Source organism: Lipotes vexillifer, unplaced genomic scaffold (assembly GCF_000442215.2).
Source record: "Lipotes vexillifer unplaced genomic scaffold, Lipotes_vexillifer_v1.1 scaffold1798, whole genome shotgun sequence".
Taxonomy (NCBI): domain Eukaryota; kingdom Metazoa; phylum Chordata; class Mammalia; order Artiodactyla; family Lipotidae; genus Lipotes; species Lipotes vexillifer.
Window position 1 is genome coordinate 1965186 of NW_006789032.1, and position 19534 is coordinate 1984719.

At 50.0% G+C, this 19534-nt stretch overlaps 1 protein-coding gene across 1 annotated transcript in view; it reads right to left on the bottom strand.

Moving 5' to 3' along the window:
* The window catches only part of CDH4 (cadherin 4), a 167714-nt gene extending 148937 nt beyond the window's left edge, over positions 1-18777 (bottom strand). Inside the window, exons 1-3 of the mRNA XM_007462285.1 lie at positions 18654-18777; positions 14437-14663; positions 679-684 (exon numbers count right to left, since the gene is read on the bottom strand). Coding sequence (XP_007462347.1) covers positions 679-684; positions 14437-14663; positions 18654-18777 — 357 coding nt within the window. The remainder of the gene's footprint in view (positions 1-678; positions 685-14436; positions 14664-18653) is intronic.
* Between the last annotated feature and the right edge of the window lie 757 nt (positions 18778-19534).

The window sequence follows — 19534 nt, forward strand, 5'->3', positions numbered from 1 at the left end:
AAACGTAAATGAAATTACTCTGTAGTTTAAAGAAAAAAAAAACAATCCCAGTAAAAAAAAAAAAAAAAAAAAAAATTAAACTAGCAAGTTAGGCCAAAACGTATGACTTTTTCCTGGAGTTGTTTGCAGTGGGACCGAGTGGCATCACTCATATTGGTGTCAATTAGTGAGAAAAATGGCCAGTTTTGTTGGTGCGGGTGATCCTGGAAGGCTCTGGTCAGGAGGAAGGCTGGCGTTTGACAGGCAGTGAGGGAGGGTCTCTCTCCTTCCCTTACTGGACTCACATCACATCACATCGCTTTGCTTTGCTGCAGGACAGCAGTGCTGGGGGCGGGGCAGGTCCTGCAGAAGTGACGCGACATCACCCCCATAGGGACATGGGGGCAAAGCGGTGGATCTGGTGGGGTGGGCATGGCCTCGTGCCCTCTGAGGCTTTTGTTTTGTTTCAGGAAAAGGAGAAGCTGAGAGAGGGGAGATTCTAGGATCCAGGCAGGGGTACTGGGTGGCGGGACCTCCCAGGGCAGGGACGGGACAGTGGCCAGAGCACAGCGGTGAGGGGTGATGGACCCCACGGGGCGGGAGACCGAGCTGGGCCGGCCCCTGGGGGCCTCCACCCCACTTAGCAAACCAGCCCTGCAGAGACAAGCAGGAAGTAGGCTGAGCGCTGTGCTGGCCGACCTGGGGCTGCACCAGAAGGAGCCACCCTCCCGCCCCGCTTTCAGCCCTCTCTGGGCCCTGACACACCCTAAAATAGACTCAGATGCCTGACCAAAGGCCGCCTGGCCAGGGACCTGCCCGGCCACCTCCCCCCGCTTGCGATGCTCCCTCTGTGGGAATGCTGGCTTCTCTCATCTCGGGTCTCGACTCAGATGTCACCCTCCTGACCCCCAGGACACAGCGGCAGCCTCTACCCTCTCCCGGCCCAGCCCCCCGCCAGCCACCCCACCTAAGTCCAGCCCGTGGCTGCAGCTCAGTGGTCAGGCCTGTCGCCGCCTTCGTGGGACCATTCCCGGTGATGCCGTTGCATCTTAGAATGTTACAAAGTGTCCGGCGGGGACATGCAGACAGTCTTCACTCACCCAGTGACCAAGAGAGTGACTTGGGATCTTTCTGACTCACGGGGCTCAGAGTCCTTCGAGCACACCCGCCGCTCACTTGCCCCCTCGGGGTCTCGCTCCTTGGCCCGCAGGAATGAGACAGGGCAGGATCGTGCGGTCCATTCCTCTCCCCCGGCCTGCGTGTCCGAGGCTTCCCTGCCTGGCAGTGGCCCCTCTTTCTCGTGCCCTTTGCTCCCCCCAGCCGTGGGAGTCAGTGAGCCACCCGTCATCTTCATTCCCTCGTCCCGCTCAAATCTCCGTGAGGCGGTGCCCCAGGCTGCGACACCCGCCCACCCCCCGGGACAGGCCAGGGAAAGTGACCAATGACCGTGATGCTTTTCTCCCTGGGCTGTGGGACCCTGGGCACCTTTCCTCTGCAAAATGAAGGGCTGACCCCGACACTCGCTCAAGGCCGTCTGCAGCCTGAAACACAGCCCGAGCTGGACCTCCTCCACCTGCGGACCCCAGGGCGGCTCTCCACAACTGCAGAAAACGCACCTTCCAGCAACTAGAAATCACTCGTGCCTTCATGCTGGCAGAGTTAAACGCTGCAGTCTTCTGGGGAGCTCTGCGCATCCGCTGAGATCTACTACTGATCGCGCATCGCCGGGGCGGGCCGCCGGGCTGTGGTCATGACCACAGACCCTGGACAGGGACCAGCCTCCTTCCCGGCAGTTGTACGGCACCGTCTGAACTTGCAGGAGCGAGGAGGTCATTATCACTCACTAACGCAGCTGCCATCCTCCGGGGGAAAAGAGGCACGTGGACGGCTGTCTGCAAGCTCACTGACCACACTGTTGTCTGTTTCCTGGGAGTTGCTGTTTCTCAGTCACGTTGAGGCCGTCTTTTGGAAAAGCATAAAAGGACCATCTTGCTACTTTCTGAAGGTGTGCACTCTGTCACTCAGCTCCACCTAATGACCTTCAGGTGCCTTCCCAAGGTGACGCCTGGCGTGGAAAGCCCCACGCGCCCCCTTTGGTTAAAACTCCGAGTCGGCGGTGTAGGGGTTCAGGCGCGGGCACTAGCCCTCTGGCGCTCATGGAAAGCGGGTGATGCTGGGACGCAGGGCCGCTCGCGGACCAGACTTTCCTTAGGGGCTGCACCGCCAGGGGGTTGCAGGAATTGCTTCTCAACCAGGCCCTCTCCATTCCACTGTCTTGTAACCCACCTGGGCGTCCATGATAGCAAGATGGGCTCTGCCCACTCGCAGGGGGCAGACTGTGGGGATAGGGGTGATGGACCCCAGGGGCTTAAAGAATCGGGGTCTTGGCAAGACTTGTCCTTGTCGGTCCTGGAGACCCAAAGCAGAGGCGAGGAGAGGACTTGAGGCATCAGGAACACTGGGCTGGATGCCCGGGTCCGGACTCACATCCCACCTTTGGGAGGCTGCCTTGGGTCTGTCGGCACAGCCCCAGGGTTGGGCGTCCACCTCAGCTGGAAGGCACTGGCCACACCCCTGGTGACTGAGTGTCCTGGTGTCACCGAATCAAAGCACCACAGACTGGGGTGCTTCCACAATGGACGTTCATGTCTCAGTTCTGGAGGCCACAGGCCAAGACGCAGGCGTGGCAGGGCTGTCCCTCGCGAGGGCCAAGCAGATCTGTCCCAGCCCCTCTCCTAGATTCTGGTGGCTGCCGGCAATCTTCCGGGTTCCTTGGCTTGTAGAAACATCACCTCGATCCCTGTCTTCATCTGCACACGAAGTTCTGTCCGTGAGCGTGTCTGCGTCCAAATTCCCCTCTCAATAAGTTCACTTGTCATGCTGGATTAGGGTCCGTCCGCCCTAGGGACCTCACCTGAACTAACCACATCTGAAAACCCAGTCCCATTCTGAGGTTCTGTGGGTTTCAACACAGGAACCCTGGGGGGCAAAGTTCAGCCCATCCACCCATGGAGGCCAAGACCCCGAGGAAAGAAGACGCTTCGGCATCTGGGCCTGGTCCGGCTGCTGGGTTAACGCTCAGCTGAATTTATCTTTCAGAGATGCTGACATACTCTAAGACCCAATATTAGTTTCATAAACAACAGTTTCTTTCTTGCACACTATACCCACAGGTCCCATCGACAATTCCAAGTGCTACTGCAGCCAGTCAGATGACAATGGTGCGAGGAACTTTATCTTCAGTATTTACTGTTGGGCTGGAATATTGCTCTGATTCCTCGGGGGCGATTCAGCACTCCCGTGGGAAATACGTGACTTAATTAAATTTTCTAATTGAATTGCTGTCAGCTTTCCTGCAAGACGGCACACAAAAAAGTTCTTCCAGATTCCAGCCCTGTTTGCATTACCCACAAAAAGACCGCCTTTAAATTGTTGCTAAGAAAGGAAAGGAAAAGGGGAGAAATTGCCAAATTTTTATGGTTCACCTAACTGGAAAGCTGTCAGTTTTGCTGGCTCCACAGTCGCTGGAATGACGGACAAGGGAGACTGCGCTTGACGGGACCTCGACACGGGAGAGATGGAATTTATGGAACCGGGAAATTAGGGGGTCCCCTCGCGCCCTCCTCCAGGGATTTGCTTCAAGGCTCCTTTTGGTAAGAGCTTCTCGGGACTTTTAACACTGCAAATGGCTTCTTTGAAGGAGGCCCTTGTGTTTCTAGAAACTTCTGCTAACAGAACCCCTGCTGGCGACGTTCTCGTTGAACACCCCACCTCTCCAAACCCAGCCAGGAAGCCCTCTGCAGGCATTAAAAAACGTTTGAAAATTGAGAATTATAAACGACATGCAGGAAAGTGCTTGAAACGTCAGTGAACAGACACACTAATGATCACATAATGAACACCTGCCCCCAGGACCCCCTCACGTCCCTCAGGCCCCCACCAGGGCCACCTCCTCTCGCCTCCCACAGCGGTCCCCTGCGCGGCTGTACACGCACTCTGAGCTGTCCACGTCTGGACTCACAGTCTGCACTTTCCTGCCTGGGTGCCCGCCCTGTTTCCCTCGATATGTGTCTGTGAGATTTACCCATCCTGTTGCTTTGTTCATTTTTGCTGCTACATAGAAATTCACTGTATGAATCCACCACCAGGTACTTATCCAACGTAATGAGGATGAGCGTTTGGGTTCTTTTCAGATTTATCAAATTCTGGTGCAGAGCTGTTGGTACGAATGTGTACACACTTCCGTTGGGCTTGTACCTAAAACCAGCAGCATCATCAAAAAATACAAAATTTGGTCTTTGCCCTCTATTCCTGACACAGAGCTCTCAAAACCAATCTCTGCAGTGATGGGCTGACAGGAGTATTTTACCCAGAGCTCCTAGGCCCCTAGGAATTTCCTGGGTGAGAGAGCATCTTTTGTTCTCGTGAGGTGACTCTGGGTGGGCTCCTGGAGGGGGCTGGCCACCAGAAAGCCTAAAGCCATGATTAGAAGCTTGGAGCTCTCAGACCTACACCCCATCCTCTGGGGAGAGGGGAGGGGCTGGAGGTCGAGTTAATCGATCATGCCTACGTGATGAAACCTCCATAAAAATCCCTAAACTCTGGGGCGTGGAGAGCTTCGAGGTTGGTGAACACATCCATGTGCCAGGAGGGTGGTGCACCCCATCGCCACAGGGATAGAAGCCCCTGCACTTGAGACCCTTCCAGACTTCGCCCTAAGTAACTCTTCCTCTGATGCTCCTCTGGTTCCTTTATAATATCCTTCATGGTAAACCAGGAATAATAAGTGAGTGTTGCCCCGAGTTTTGTGACCCATCGTAGCAAATTATCGAACTGCGGTGGGGGTTGTGGGAACCGAGCCGGGCGGAAGCGAGTAACCTGGAGACCCACCACTTGTAACTGACGCCCGAAGGGGGGTGGGCTTTTGGGACTGAACCCTGAGCCTGCGGGGTCTGTGCTGACTCCGGGCTGCGAGTGTCGGAACTGAATTAAATTAGAGAACATCCAGTTGGTGTCCACGGAAAGTCAGAGAACTGGCTGGGGTGGAAAACCTACCCCTTTGGTGTCAGAAGTGTGAGTAGAGGAACAGTTTTCCTTTCAACCAGGCAAACGTATATTCAACTTCCAATGAAAACGCCCGCTGACGCTAGAGAGGCTGCACCATTACGCACGCCCACCAAGAGCACATGGTAACTCCAGCTTCTGCACATTCTCACCAATATTTGGTATTTCCAGTCTTTCTAAGGTTAGCCATCCTGGCGGATTTTCGGCTTTAATCTGCATTGCCCTGCTGAGGTTGACAGGTCCTCACACTGATCCACACACTGGCTCTTCTCTTTGGTGGACAGCCTGTGTTCTTTTTTCTTCTATCATTAGGTTATCTGTCTTTACGTAGTGATTTGAGGCTCTCTTTATATATTCTGGACGTGCCTCCTTTGTCAGTCATTAAGGGTCACAGATATCCTCTCTCCAGCTCTGGCTTATCTTTTCACTTTCGTAAGTATGTGCTCTGATGAGTACATTCTTATTTGTAACCAGGTCCAATCATCGACCTGCCCTGGATACCCTGTGCTTCATGGGTTGTGTATAAGGAAGCTTTCCCCACACGTCACCCCCTATGTTCTCTTCCGTTTGTTTGGTTTGTCTTGAACGCTCAGATTTACAATCCACCTGGAATTGATCTGGGGTGTGGAGTGTGGTACAGGGTCACTTCACGTTTTCCCATTAAGGGTACCCGACTGGCCCAGCATCATTTACTGAAGAGATAGTCCTTACCCACTATTCTAAGCAGGGCTTAGCAGGCTTTTTGTTAAAGGGTCAGATAGTTAAATATTTTAGGCTTTGTAGGCCAAGAAGCAAAGTCGAGGATATTAATACAGGCACTTATACAACCATTTAAAAATACAGAAACCATTCTTAGCTTTCAGGCCATCAAAAGGCAGGTGGCAGGTCAGATGCGACCTGTGGGCTGTAGCTTTCTGGCCTTTGCCATCTGGTGCCACTCAAACAAATCAAGTGTTGGCACCGTGTGCACTTGACAAGGTTCATCAAGTCGTTATGTGAAGTGGGTGAACTGTGTGGAATAAAAGTTAAACCTCCATGAAGACGACTTTTTAAAACATTAAGTATTTTTTCTGGGCTTGCTATTCTGTTCCATTTATTTTGCTCTCAAACGACACCATTTAATTACTGTAGTTCAGTGGTTCTCCGATGGGGCGATTTTGCCCCTGGGGAGCATTTGGCAATGACTGGAGACAGCTTTGGGTGCAAGTGGGGTTGCTGGGGCGCTGCTGGCATCTAGGGGGTGGGGGCCGGGGATGCTGCTGAACACCCTGCAGTGCACAGGGAGGCCCACGTTGGGCCCCACATGCCAGTAGTGGTGTGCTTTACTTGTAGTCTTGACGTCTGAGACACCAGGTCCTCGCATCTTTGTGTGGTTCTAGGTTATTCTTGGCCCCTTGTATTTCTATTTAAAAATTAAAGTCAGCTCTTAACACTTCTATAGACAAGCAAAGAAAAAACATGCTGGGATTTTTGTTGGGATTGTGTTGAATCTATGGAAACCTTTGGGTAGAACTGACATCCTCACCACTTTAAGTCTCTTATGTTATGAGCAGGGCACATCCCTCTATTTTTAAAGATCTTCTTTAATTGTTCTCAGTAATATGTAAGGGTCTTGAAAATTTTTTGTTAGGTTTATTACTATATATATATATATATATATATATATATATATATACTGCTGTGGCCTCTCCCATTGCGGAGCACAGGCTCCGGACGCGCAGGCTCAGCGGCCATGGCTCACGGGCCCAGCTGCTCCGCAGCATGTGGGATCTTCCCGGACCGGGGCACGAACCCATGTCCCCTGCATCGGCAGGCGGACTCTCAACCACTGAGCCACCAGGGAAGCCCTAACTATAATTTTTAATGCTACTGTAATTGGTATCTGGTTCAGATTTTATTTTCTAACTATTTATTCCTCGTCCGTAGAAGTGCAATTGCTTTTATATCTAGCGCCTTTGCTAACATCATTCATTAATTCCAGTTACTTATCTGCAGATTATTTCGGATTTTCTACATTCACAATTATATAAGCTACACATAATGCTAGTTCTGTTTATTCCACTTTCTTTTTCTTGCTCACCTCACTGGCTTGAAGCTCTGGCGTGTAATGTAAGAGTGTCCTTGTCCTATTCCTGATGTCAAGGAAGCCTTCGAGTATTCCGACTGTAGACTGGATGTTTGCTGTGGACACCCTTTGTGAGATTAAGAATGGTCTCTTCCTTTCCTAATTTGTTGAATATTTTCATCCTGAATGAAGTTAAATTTAACAGTCAGTATTCAGATGATCATGTGATGTTTATTCTGTGTTGAATTACTTGGATTAACTTTTAAGTGTTAAACCAAATCTCGCATTCTTGGAACAGACGAATGTGGCCGTTATATATCCCCTGTAAACATGGCTGAATTTGAGTGTGTTAATATTTTGCTTTGGCTTTTTCCCATCTATTTATGAGTGGACTGGCATGTGACGACCCTTTCTCTCACTGTCCTTTCAAGGTTCGTGCTGGCTTTGGGTAAGGTTCTTGCTGGTTTCAGCATGGTGCCCATTTGGTTGGGGAAGTGACCCCTCTTGTGTAAGATGAGTTTTAACTCCTTGCAGCTTGGTTACAACTTACCAGTGGAGCCATCCTGGTGTGGGTATTTATTTGTGATAAAAATTTGAATGAAAATTTTGTTCATAATAATAAAACAGTTCAGATTTTCCTTTCATGTTAGTTCTGGTAAATTTTATATTCTAGAATGTTATCCATTTCACGTATATTTTCAAATATATTGGTATAAGTTGTACATAATGCCCGCAAGTGACCTTTCTAATGTCTGTGCGATTGGTCATGACGTCCTCTTTCCATTCCAGATAGAGATTATTTGCAGGTTCTTTTTCTTCCTAAGTCTACAGTTCAGTAGAGAACCAACTTTTGTCTTTGTTGATTCTATTATTTTCTGTTTCATTATCTTCTCCTTTGTGTGGAAACACAAAGTGTTTCCTTTCCTGTTCTTTTTATAATCTCTTGAGATGAACGTTAACGTCACTGATTTTCGGCCTGCTTTATCTTCTAATGTACGTACGTAAGGCTACGCACTTCTATCTGGTGTGACTTCAGCTACATCCAGCTAGTTTTATTACTCAGTTCACAATATTCTCTCATTCCCATGTGATTTCTTTTCTACCCACGGGTTAATAAGAAGGCACTTACTTAACTTCCAAATCTATGGGGATTTTTCAGTTATTTTCTTTGTTATCGATTTCTAGCTTAATTGCTCTGAGGTAAGAACACAAACTATGTTTGATTCTAAACTTTGGAAGCATGTTGAATTTTGCTTGAAGGCTCAGCCTATGGCTAAGTTTGGTAAATGTTCTGAGTACACTTGAAAAGAATCTGTATTTAGCAGCGGTCGGTTTCTGTGTTTCATGTACACCTCACTAAGGTCAGACTTCTTAATTCTGTGCTCCGAGTCTTCTATTTCCTTACTGATATTTTGTCTGCTTGTTCTATTACTTACTCAGAGATATATGTTAACATTTACCACTGATCGTATACTTATTTACCTGTCCTTTTAGTTCTATCAATTTTTGCTCAAATATTTTGAAGTCATATTACAAGTGCACACACATTTGATTCTTATAGTAACAGAGCCCTCGTCACCAACTTTCTCTTGATTAGTATTTGCGTGGTATTTCCCTCCCTGTGCTTTTACTTTCAACTTTCTCTATCCTTATACTTTTTTTTTTTCAACATCTTTATTGGAATATAATTGCTTTACAATGGTGTGTTAGTTTCTGCTTTATAACAAAGTGAATCAGCTATACATATACATATGTTCCCATACCTCTTCCCTCTTGCGTCTCCCTCCCTCCCACCCTCCCTATTCCACCCCTCTAGGTGGTCACAAAGCACCGAGCTGATCTCCCTGTGCTATGCAGCCGCTTCCCACTAGCTATCGGTTTTACATTTGGTAGTGTGTATATGTCCATGCCTCTCTCTCACTTTGTCCCAGCTTACCCTTCCCCCTCCCCGTGTCCTCAAGTCCATTCTCTGGTAGGTCTGCGTCTTTATTCCCATCCTGTTCCTAGGTTCTTCATGACCATTTTTTTTTTTAAGATTCCATATATGTGTTAGCATACGGTATTTGGTTTTTATCCTTATACTTTTTAGATGTATCTTTTGTAAGCTGCATATAGTTGGATTTTTAAAAATATAACCTGTCAATTTGTTTTCTTTTAATTATGAGTGAATCTATTTTCAATTATTATAATTAATAATATATTTGTAAATCTACCATCCTACTCAAAGACAAATATCTCATCTATTCTGGCATTTCACTTTTCTTTCCTTGCATTTTTTTGGATTGATAAGCTTTATTATTCTATTTTCCATCTATTATGTTAGAACTTAATCCTATGACTCTTTTTTATTGTTTAAGAAGCATGTTTCTTTGAAAATTCACATTGATTACCAGGGAAAATGACAAATTATGTTATTTAAGGGTGTTTTAAAAAAATACTGCCTAAATGTGAGGACTAAAAAAGGTGACGATAAACAAGAAATACATCTAGAATGGAGGGAGAATTTAGCTGTCCCCTGCCCAGTGCTGTGTTACTAATACTAAATTATCCAGCTATAGCATAAGATCTTCATATACGGCAGTGTTAGAATTATACGAAAATTCCAAGAGAAATAAATATCTGTTTTTATAATAGATACATTTTAATCAATTTAGTGCTAGTTTAGACACTATGTAGACTTTAGGTAACTCTCCTGAAGTTAAGATTTACTTTTGGACCTAGACTGTGGTCAATCGTGGTCAGTGTTTCATGTGCACCTTAAAGTAATGAATCCATCACTATGGCTCTTAGTGATGTGTCTCAACCAAGTATAATATTAGTTTGATATTTCCATCGTCTTCCAGGACAACGCAAGCATCCTCGATCCCTCTGACTCCATTTATCCCTTCTCAAAAATCTATGTCATTCTCGTCATGAATCTGAGTCATCTTCTTTACATCCCACAAAACATTACCCTGTAATTATACACCGGTATTTTCTCATCTACTTAATCTTCTCATTCTTGATTTTCTACTTCAAATCATCTTATTCTTGCCTGAAGAACACAACTTGTGACAGATTCTTTCAGTTTTTATTTGTTTACAACTGTCTTTATTCACCTTTACTCCGTGAAGGACATTTTACTGAATCATAGAATTCTGTTTTCTTTAGCACTTTAAAAATCTCATTCCATTGTCTTCTAACCTCCGTAGTTCCTGTTGAGAAGTCAGTTTTACATCTAATTATTCCTCTTTCAAAGAAACTCTGTCTTTTCTATTTGCTTCCAAGATTTTCTCCTTGACTTTTGCTTTCAGCTATTTTACCTTAAAATGCCTATTGTGGACTGTGTCCTCCCAAAATTCTTTTGTTGAAACCCTATCTCCCAATGGAATGATATTAGGAGGTGAGGCCTTTTGGGGGTGATTAGGATTAAGGGAGGTCATCAGGATGGAGTCTCCATAACAGGATTAGTGTCCTTACAGGAGTTGTGAGTGAGCTGGCCTCCTATCTTTGCTCTCTGCCATGTGAAGATATAAGTCTGCAGGCAGCAATCTGGAAGAGGGGCCCTCATGAGAACTTGACCCTGTGCCACTCTGATTCAGACCTCCAGCCTCCAGAAGAGTGAGAAATGAATTTCTATGGTTTGTAAGCCCCCCAGTCCATGGTATTTTGTTATAGCCTACTGAATGGACTAAGAAAGTGCCTAAGTGCAGTTTTCTCTATATCTATCCTGTTTTGAGTTCATAGGGCTTTTTGAATCTATGCCTGGATGTCTGTTGCCAGTTTTGGAATATTTTCTGCCGATATTTCTTCATATATTACTTTTGCTCCATTTTGTCTCTCCCCCTCATATTCCAAACATACTCATGTTAGAACTTCTTACCATTTTCCCAATATCTCTTACTCTTTCCTTTGTGTTTTCTCTCTGGATATCTCCTTACACTTTGGCCTGAATATTTCTTCTGATGTTTTTTGCTTCGTTAATCTTCTCTTCAACTGTGTCTAATCTGCAGATATATCTGTCCATTGAGCTCTTAATTTCGTTTGTTATATTTTTCAGTCCTAAACTGCCCAATTAATTCTTTTTTAATCTTCCCATCCTCTGTCAAAATCTTGCATTTAATGTGCTTAAAGACAGTGAGCATAATTATGATAAAATCTATGTCTGATAACTCTATTACCTGGAGCCCTGTGGGTCTTTGATTATCATCTGCTCCTCCTCTTGATTTTTATTTATCTTGTTTTGTCCCTCCAGTCATTTTCAGTTGAGCGCTAGACATTGTATATAAACGGATATATAATTTGAGGTCTGGTGTGGTACTTTCCCCTGGAGAAGATTTACATTTGCTTCTGGCAGGTGACTAAGGACACCAGAAATCTGGCATCACCTTAACCCATTTACACAGAGTGACGTTATTCAAAGGTTGGCACTGGTCTCTGTAATGGCACATCAACTGAGTGACCCAGTGTCCCACACAGACCCTCCTCCCTGTCCCCCTGGCACCACCCTGGTGGGGGCCCAGTGGCCATGGTGAGCACGTGACTCAGAGGGCTGGGACCATGCCAGTGACAGCAATGAGAGCAACCATGTTTTGCCTCTTTGGGGACACAGGGCTCTCATAGAGCTGCACCCTGCCTGAGCTCACATAATCTCACACAATCCTCTCAACAACCCTTGGATAGGATGTAGGTAACACAGCCATCCCATTTTCGAGAGCAGTAAACCTCAGAGAGGTTGTATGCTTGTCCTAGAACATCAGCCAGTAAGCTGGAGAAGCCTTGATTCAAACTGACAATCCAGGGCAGCCAGGCTCCGTTACGATGCCAGGCTCAGCTGTCCCTAGAAAGTCGTTTTTTCACTCCTTTCCAGATCATTGGTTCTCCCATGCAGCAAAGAGGTTGCAGTCACATGATTCTGTAAAGTGTGGACAGTGACAGCACCCACTTCTGGAGATGTTGTGAGGCTCACTGTGGACGCACTTAGGGCAGGGTCTAGGTGGGGTCCTAGAAAGTCAGGGCAGGGCTCTTTGGATTTGAAGGAGGAGGAAGCAGGGAGCCATCAGCAACGAAGGGGACATGAAATGAACAGGGAAGGACTGGGTCAGGTGGGCTGCAGAGACTCTGCCCACCACCTACAGGGTCATGTTTCATGTGCTCAGGGTGTAACCCCACAAAGTCAGCCCCGAGGATGCTCTGAGCCTGGGATGTGGAATCTGCAGATCGGGTGCTTCTTGGGCCTGCCTGCTGTGGGGTTGGAGGTTCACGTGTCCTGAGGACTAACTGCAGTCACCCTTTTTGGAGGATTAGGGGATTAACTGCATCAGAAATTGCTTCATTAACATGCCTGACAAAAGGTGCTATTATTTCTATTTTCTTTTTACTTTTGTAAAGATTTTTTTTTTTGATGTGGACCATCCTCAAAGTCTTTACTGAATTTGTTACAAAATTGCTTCTGTATTATGTCTTGGTCTCTTGGCCACGAGGCACGTGGGATCCTAGCTCCCCAACCAGGGATCAAACCCACACCCCCTGCATTGAAAGGCAAAGTCTCAACCACTGGACCACCAGGGAAGTCCCTATATTTTTAATTAATGCCTTTTATCTGAGGCCATCCATGGGTGTTAGGGAGCCCTACTCCTTGCCCACAAGGTGCAGTTTTTGCATCACAGTCAGGGATGTAAGCCTTCCCACTGCTGCCCCTGGCCTGGCTGCCTACAGGGAGGGGCCCCTGCGTGGGCCATGCTGCCCTCTCACCAGGGTGTGGCTTGTCACGGTCATTCGGGAAGGAATGGAAAACCACATCCATCTGTCTCAGGGTTTTCAACATCCCCAAGGTGAGGCTCACGATCTGGGGGGCGCCTGTTAGAAGCGTGTTTCAACACCTGGTTCAGCACACCCACGAGGGCACTCAGGACGTCCTTCCCAATGGGGTCAGCTCACCACCAAGATAAGGCTATCCACCGAGTCACCATTTTCCCTTTTCTCACCAAAACCACCTCTATGTTGTTTAACAAGACACATGAAACACAGCCCCTGCTTTCCAAAGTGGGTTCCTCAGAACACCTGCCTTGTAAGATGTCCCATTAAGAAGGTTCCTTGGTCAAATAGGTTTGGGGAAACTTGCAGACTGTCTCCCACTGAGGTTCACTGAGCCCTTTAGTCCTGTGAGGTTCTGGGCAAATCTGCAGAAAGGGATCTGGTCAACTTGGTCTAACCCTCTACATCCCTCGAACCCTTTTCCGAGGGAATACCCACAAATGCTGTCCCCGATGGCCTGTCCTGCTTTAACTGGTGTGTTTCTTTTGCTGGTGAACCGCACGCACATCATAACACCGATGACCCCAAGGCCTCCTGTTGATTGTAAGGGCATCTCCCTCCCCACGGGTCCACCCTTCACGTAGGTGGACGTGTGTAGCTGGACCCGTCATGCAGGTCAACTGGGCAGCAACTTCTCTGCTGACCAGGGAGCCCTCATGCGGAGGCCAACGCAGCTGCCGAAACACGGGATGGGCAGAGGTGAGCAGACCTGGTCCCCCCTCAGACACGGGAAACCTAATGTGGGGATTTCTGGGGGCTGAGGGGTCTGGTCCTGGATTCCTGGGGCCTGTGGGGCTGAGAGGCCTTTCAGGACCAACCAGGGGAAGTGAATTCACCCCTCCTGTCCGGTCAACAGGGCCATGCAACCGAGTCAGAGGTGAAGCTGGAGGGAGGGCTGTGGAGGCCGGTGTCAGTGGCCGGTGTGTGTCTACGTGAAGGGTTCCATCCCTCCCCCTCCCTCTCCCTCCCCCTCCTTCCCCCCTCTCTCCCTCCTTCTCTCTCTCTCTTTCACTTTCTGTCTCCCTCACCAACGATGCATTTTATACTCTCTTCAAATAAGAAAATTTGGCCACCATCAGCAACCACATTTTATATATGACGGCTTTAACTAAGAGAACTCCCTCCCCCTCCTTCCCCCCTCCCCATTTCCCTCTCTCTGAATCAGTCTCACGCCAGCTACTCTGGCCACCTCGCAAGGCCAGCCATGTGGCCTCTGTCTTACTTCTTGTCCCTCTAGGCCTTGGGAGCCTCCGGGGCTGGTGGGCTACAAGCCTCAGGCAGGAGAGGTGCCCGGTGAGAAGCGGAGCTGTGGGGCCCTTGTCCGAAAAAGGGTGCTGACAGCTGTGCACTACACTCAGCGGGGGTGGAGCCTGTGGGCAGCCCTGTCTGGGAAGGTGGGAGGTCAGGGGTCCCCCTCCCGGCCCACGCCGCCCACTCAAGTGTCAGCCTCTGCAGAGGTTCTGCTCGGTGACCTGAAAGAGGAAGGACCCCTACCCAGCTCCCCCGCCCCCCCGCATGTAGTCACACCTTACCTTGTGTCCGGAGCACGCGGGTGAGGTCTGGGCCACCAGCAGCCGTACCGCGGCGTCCCAGCGCTCGGCCGTCTGGCGGTCCCACGCCGTCACGGTGAAGGCCACCTGCTCGGAGGGGATCTGCAGCTCCCGGGTGGCGAAGACCGTCCCGTCAGCCCCGACTTTGAAGTCCACGCTGTCGGTCTCATAGTGTGTCCCCTTGGTCCCCAGGCAGCTGCTGAACTTGACTGCAAGAGGAGGGGCAGAAGGTCAGGGCGCTGGGGACCAGGCTGGCGGGCAGGCGCCCACGCACAGCTTATTTCCAGCAGTGGGTCCTTGGTCTCTAATGAGCTTCGAGAAAGTGGTGATTTAATTGACTTTTCGACCTTCAGGTACTGGGTTTTATCTCTACCCCGTAGGGAATTAGCTGAGGCCTTAGAAAAAGGAACATCGACCAAAAGCAACGAATGCATGTTCATTCTCTCTGAAACACAGCTGTTCTCATTTCTGCAAACGCGTCTCCCCGTCACTATCAACTTTGGGTTCAACCTGAGTCTGAGCCATGCGGGGGGAGGAGTTTCTTTACCCTCAACCAATTCCCTGGTAACCTTGGGGCAGCCGAGAGCTTTCTCGGTGACTTGGAAGCAGGTGTGGAAGGCGGATAGTCTACTGCCATTGCAGGGCAGGCACGTTGCTGTGTTTCCCAAACAGTAATTAGGCAGTGAATTGTCAGCCCCTTCCAATGACTCCATCACCTGGACTGTTTGTAAACCCCCTGCAGGAAAAGACATCTCGGAAGCCGCGCATTCACTGGGATCACATTAGTGCCTTTTTCATATGTGTGCTTTTGCAGCTGCCACCTAATGTTGTGGTAAATTATGAGGCACCAACCGCCAGTGTCACATTCTGCTGATAAAAACGACGGATAAAGTTACCTAGTGTTTATAAAAGTGTGGGTATCTCAGCAATTATGGTGGGAGGATTGGTTTTTTTAAGCAATTTCACTGTCATGAAATTACAGCTTACATGATTTAATTACTATTTATTCAAGAAACTAAAAAGAGCTCCTCACTGTTAGGTTTGATAAGTGTCTGCCCCTGTGTTCACCTTTTATTGTTGGCTGCCTTGAAATAATAAATAACAGAACGTTCCCTTGTTTCAGCTCCTTCACTTCAGACTCTCCCCAGTCCCCAGCAATCCCCACGTGTGGGTTTAATAGAAAAATGTTTTTAAATGTGAGGAAACCAGACATTTCCGTGTGTGTACAGACTCCAGAGCTCACAGACAGGGGTCCTCGGGTGGACGAGGGCAGCCAAGGTGAGGAGTGGGCTGTGGCTCCAGGGAAATGCCCCCCTAGTGGGGGGATAATCACATTCTTTTTCAAGTGACAGGAAAATTCCAAACTGCCTTTGTAGTCCTGTCCTCCCCGTCGGTAAACAAATTAAAATCAGCAAAAAACGGAGTGGATCAATCATTTCTGATGCTCAACTGTCATTGACAAAGATAAAAATGACAGTTCTATGATTGCCAGGAGATTAGCACAAAGTACATGAATAAGCCCTTTGTTCTCTGAAAGAAAATTTCTAATAACGTGAATGGGATTGGACAGTAGTGGGAGGGTTTGAGTTTCTTCAGGATTAAGTGATGGTGTAGTTGTATTTTTTTAAAAAATAGGCGCAGAGCTTTGGTGGCATTTGAGGGAAGTGTGGACACTAACGTCAGAGAAAAAAATCACCCTCATAGGAGCTGCCCCAACAGGAAGGTCGGAGTACCGTCCACAGGAGCCTGGTACCTTGCAGGGGACAGACGTCCTCCGTGGACGGGAGCCCTCAGGACATTAAAGGTGGCACCACCAGACGTGACCTATGATGATAAAGTTGGGCCTCTCCTCGCGGGTGCTTTAAACATCTTTCCAGCCTGGGTCTGACTCGGGCCCTCCACGCGAGGAGGCGTGGGGGCTTTGGGACAACATGGAACCCAGCCTCCAGCTTCAGTGTAACTGAGACTTGGTTGATCGGCTCAACCCAACAGGTTGGTTTCGCCATCATGTCTGAGACTCCGAGCCCTCGTCAGTGAGGAAGCGGGAGCTGGAAGGTGCCTGCGGGGAGCTGGGGGCCGTTCCGAGTGCCCGCAGTGCTGGGGTGCCAGCTTTCCAGAAGGAAGGGAATTCAGAACAGTGCCTTCCTGTGCGCGCCTGGGCTGTGTCTCTCTTTCAAAGGGAAAGATCAGGAAGGTTTGCTCTTCTGAGACACCAGGGGCGTTCATGGCACTTTAGCTCTGAATAAGTGAACTTCCGTTTGAAACCCTGAGGAACGTGGGTTTAAATTTCTCAACATACAAACACTGCTCAGAAGGTTACAAACACAACGTCTTGCCATAAAAATGGGAAGTGACGCAAGAGGGAGGAGATATGGGGATATATGTATACATATAGCTGATTCACTTTGTTGTACAAAAGAAACACACACCATTGAAAAGCAATTATACTCCAATAAATATGTTAAAAAAAAAAATAAAAAAAGGGAAGCGAGCACTTGAGGGGCAGACTCTCCAGAGACGCATCTGAGGTCTTGGGGCAGGAACGGTTCCTGTCACCCAGAAGCTCATTTGCCTTTTTCTGGTGAATTGCCCCAAGGCAGTTTCCCTCTTCGCTTTGGCTACCAGGAAGCTCAGAGGCAACGTGGTAGCTGGGACCTAGCAGTGCTGAGGCATTTACCAACCTTAGCCCTTTCTGCCCAATTTTCTATCTTTGTTTCCTCTGCAACCCACTTTGCTCCTCTTGCTTCCTCTTTATTTCTGGAGTCTGCCTCTATCTCTGCAGGTTAAACGTCCTCCTCTTTTAGGGGCAAGGGTGCTGCCAGGCCGTCGCACACTCACAAGCTCCTGTGCGGGCCAGGCCGGGTGCTGTGGTCCCAGCACGAGGGTCCGAGAAGGTCTTCCACACTTCGCGGGGAGAAAATGCCTGCTTGGATGTGCAGGCCCCGGGCTCACAACCTCCTTCAGGCTCCACCAGAGGAGATCTGCTTGGAGGGAGACAGAACCTCCTTCCCTCTGAGGCCGGGACGTGGGGCCTGCCGGACGCTCGTCACCCACCGCCCAGCCCCGCCGCGTGTCTCTGCGGCTTGCTAACTACCACTAGTTTCAAACAAACGTGACAAGAGATGGGAGGACTCCCGAGAGAAATCAGGTCCAGTTGTTTAAACACACACAGTCACAGCCCCCGCTGCCTCGTCCTCTTGGAGGGGTGGCGGCCGTGGCCCCTGGGCAGCCAGCGCCAGGGGAGGCCGGCTGGGCCCTGGGGGCAGGACTCAGCACACCTGCCCGAGGGCGGGGTCCCGGGAGGGTGGGGAGGTGTATGCACTGATGCCTGCAGCAGAGGAGGGCAAGCGTGAGCTCCAGGCGCAGGTGTGCGCTGCAGCCACGCCCACACCGGCAGGTCCCTTCGGGATGGGGCTGGGACGCCAGGTGTGTGACCCGACCGACCAACAGTGGCCTCTCTGAGCACAGGCCTCTGGGAGCAGCAGCAAAGGATGAACGGGGCCAGCGCAGTGTAGAGGCTGGATGAACACAACTTTTCTTGAGCTCCGGCCAGTACCCATGTTACCCACCTGAGAAGACAGGGAGCAAAGCACTGGGCCAAGGTCACACAAGGTTGTTCATCCCACAAACATTTATGGGCCCCCTGGTGCCTGGCTCTGGGGATCTACCTGGGAACACAGAGCGGAGGCTCCGGGTGGGAGGTGACTGGGAAATGGCAGCGCAGATGGTGGAATCGCACAGGCTTGTACGGGGTCACCAAGAGGGGCCGGGCCAGGATGGGGGCCCCAGGGGTGGGGAGGGGAGCCCTGCGGGATGTGTGGGGTCAGCCAGCACTAGGCATTCTGACCCTCTCGCACAACTGGGGGCTGGCTCCCCCTCCCCAGCCCAGGCCTGGCCCCCAGCGCCCGCCTCTCCCTTCTGACAGGACGGATTCCATTTCCAAGCCCTGTTCATCCCGAGAAGCCGTCCAGAGAAGAACGGATACATGCCTGCGTCTGCCCTGCTCCTGAAATGTGACTCGACGCTGAAAAGGCCCAGCATTTAGAGCGGCAATAGCACCGTCGACGGCTATTCGAGAAGCACACGTGAGAGACCAATGCCCAGGAAAGCGTCCAGCAGGACATGGTGGGAAGGCCTGAGCACCAGGAAATTCAACTATGTGCAGGATTCCGTCTTCCAGGGGGCCTCCCCTCCCTCACCCCTCGCCGGGAAATCGGGGAAGCAGCGTTGAGGCTGATCGGCAGTCTGGGCTGGCTGTCCTCGGGCTGGGACGCTGCCCATCCAGATGAAGGGCAGGGGCGCACCTGGCTGGCTATCTGTCATCGAGATGCATTTTCCTTCGCGCTGTGTAAATGTTAGTCTCTGTCATACTGGTGTCCCTGCCAACATGCCCCCTGAGGGCCCACTGAGTTATTGCTGGAACCCCCGTGGCCTCCCCTGCCCCAGGGCTGCCCCCGGATTCTGCCCCTGGTGGAACCCCTTGCCCTGTGGTGAAGGCAGCTGCACACGCAGAGCTCCCGGGGCACCAACATCCATCCATTCGTGTTGATTTATGGACATAACAGTCAGCAAAAAGCACAGTGACTGCCAGATGGAGCTCAGAGCGGGGGTGGGTCGTCACACTGCGGATGTGGCTCCCAGGGGCTGGTGGGGGGCAGGGGGCTCTGCGTGAAGGAAGGAGGCCGGTTCTGAGAGAGCCTGACCCAGACGTGTGGCGGGAGGGCTTCCCGAGGATGAGGTCCTGGTGCTTCCGCTGAGCACCGAGGGATGCAAGAGGAGAGCTTGGGCAGGGGAGAGCTTTCCAGGCCACACGGCAGCACATGCAAAGGTCCTGAGCAGAGGGAGTGTGGGGTGTCAAGGACTCAGAGCCAGTGTGACGGGAGCCAGGCTGTTGGGGCGAACAAGAGTCAAAAGAAGCACACAGGAAGGTCCTCAGCCAGTGGGATGACCTGCAGACTCCAAGAGATGGGCAGGGTTAGGGAACTCCCCGCCAGGAGGGAAGGGCCTTCGTGTCACTCCAGGGGTTTCTAGGAAGGTCCGGCAGCCTGTGGGGCTGAGGAGGTGTCCTGAGCGGATGTGA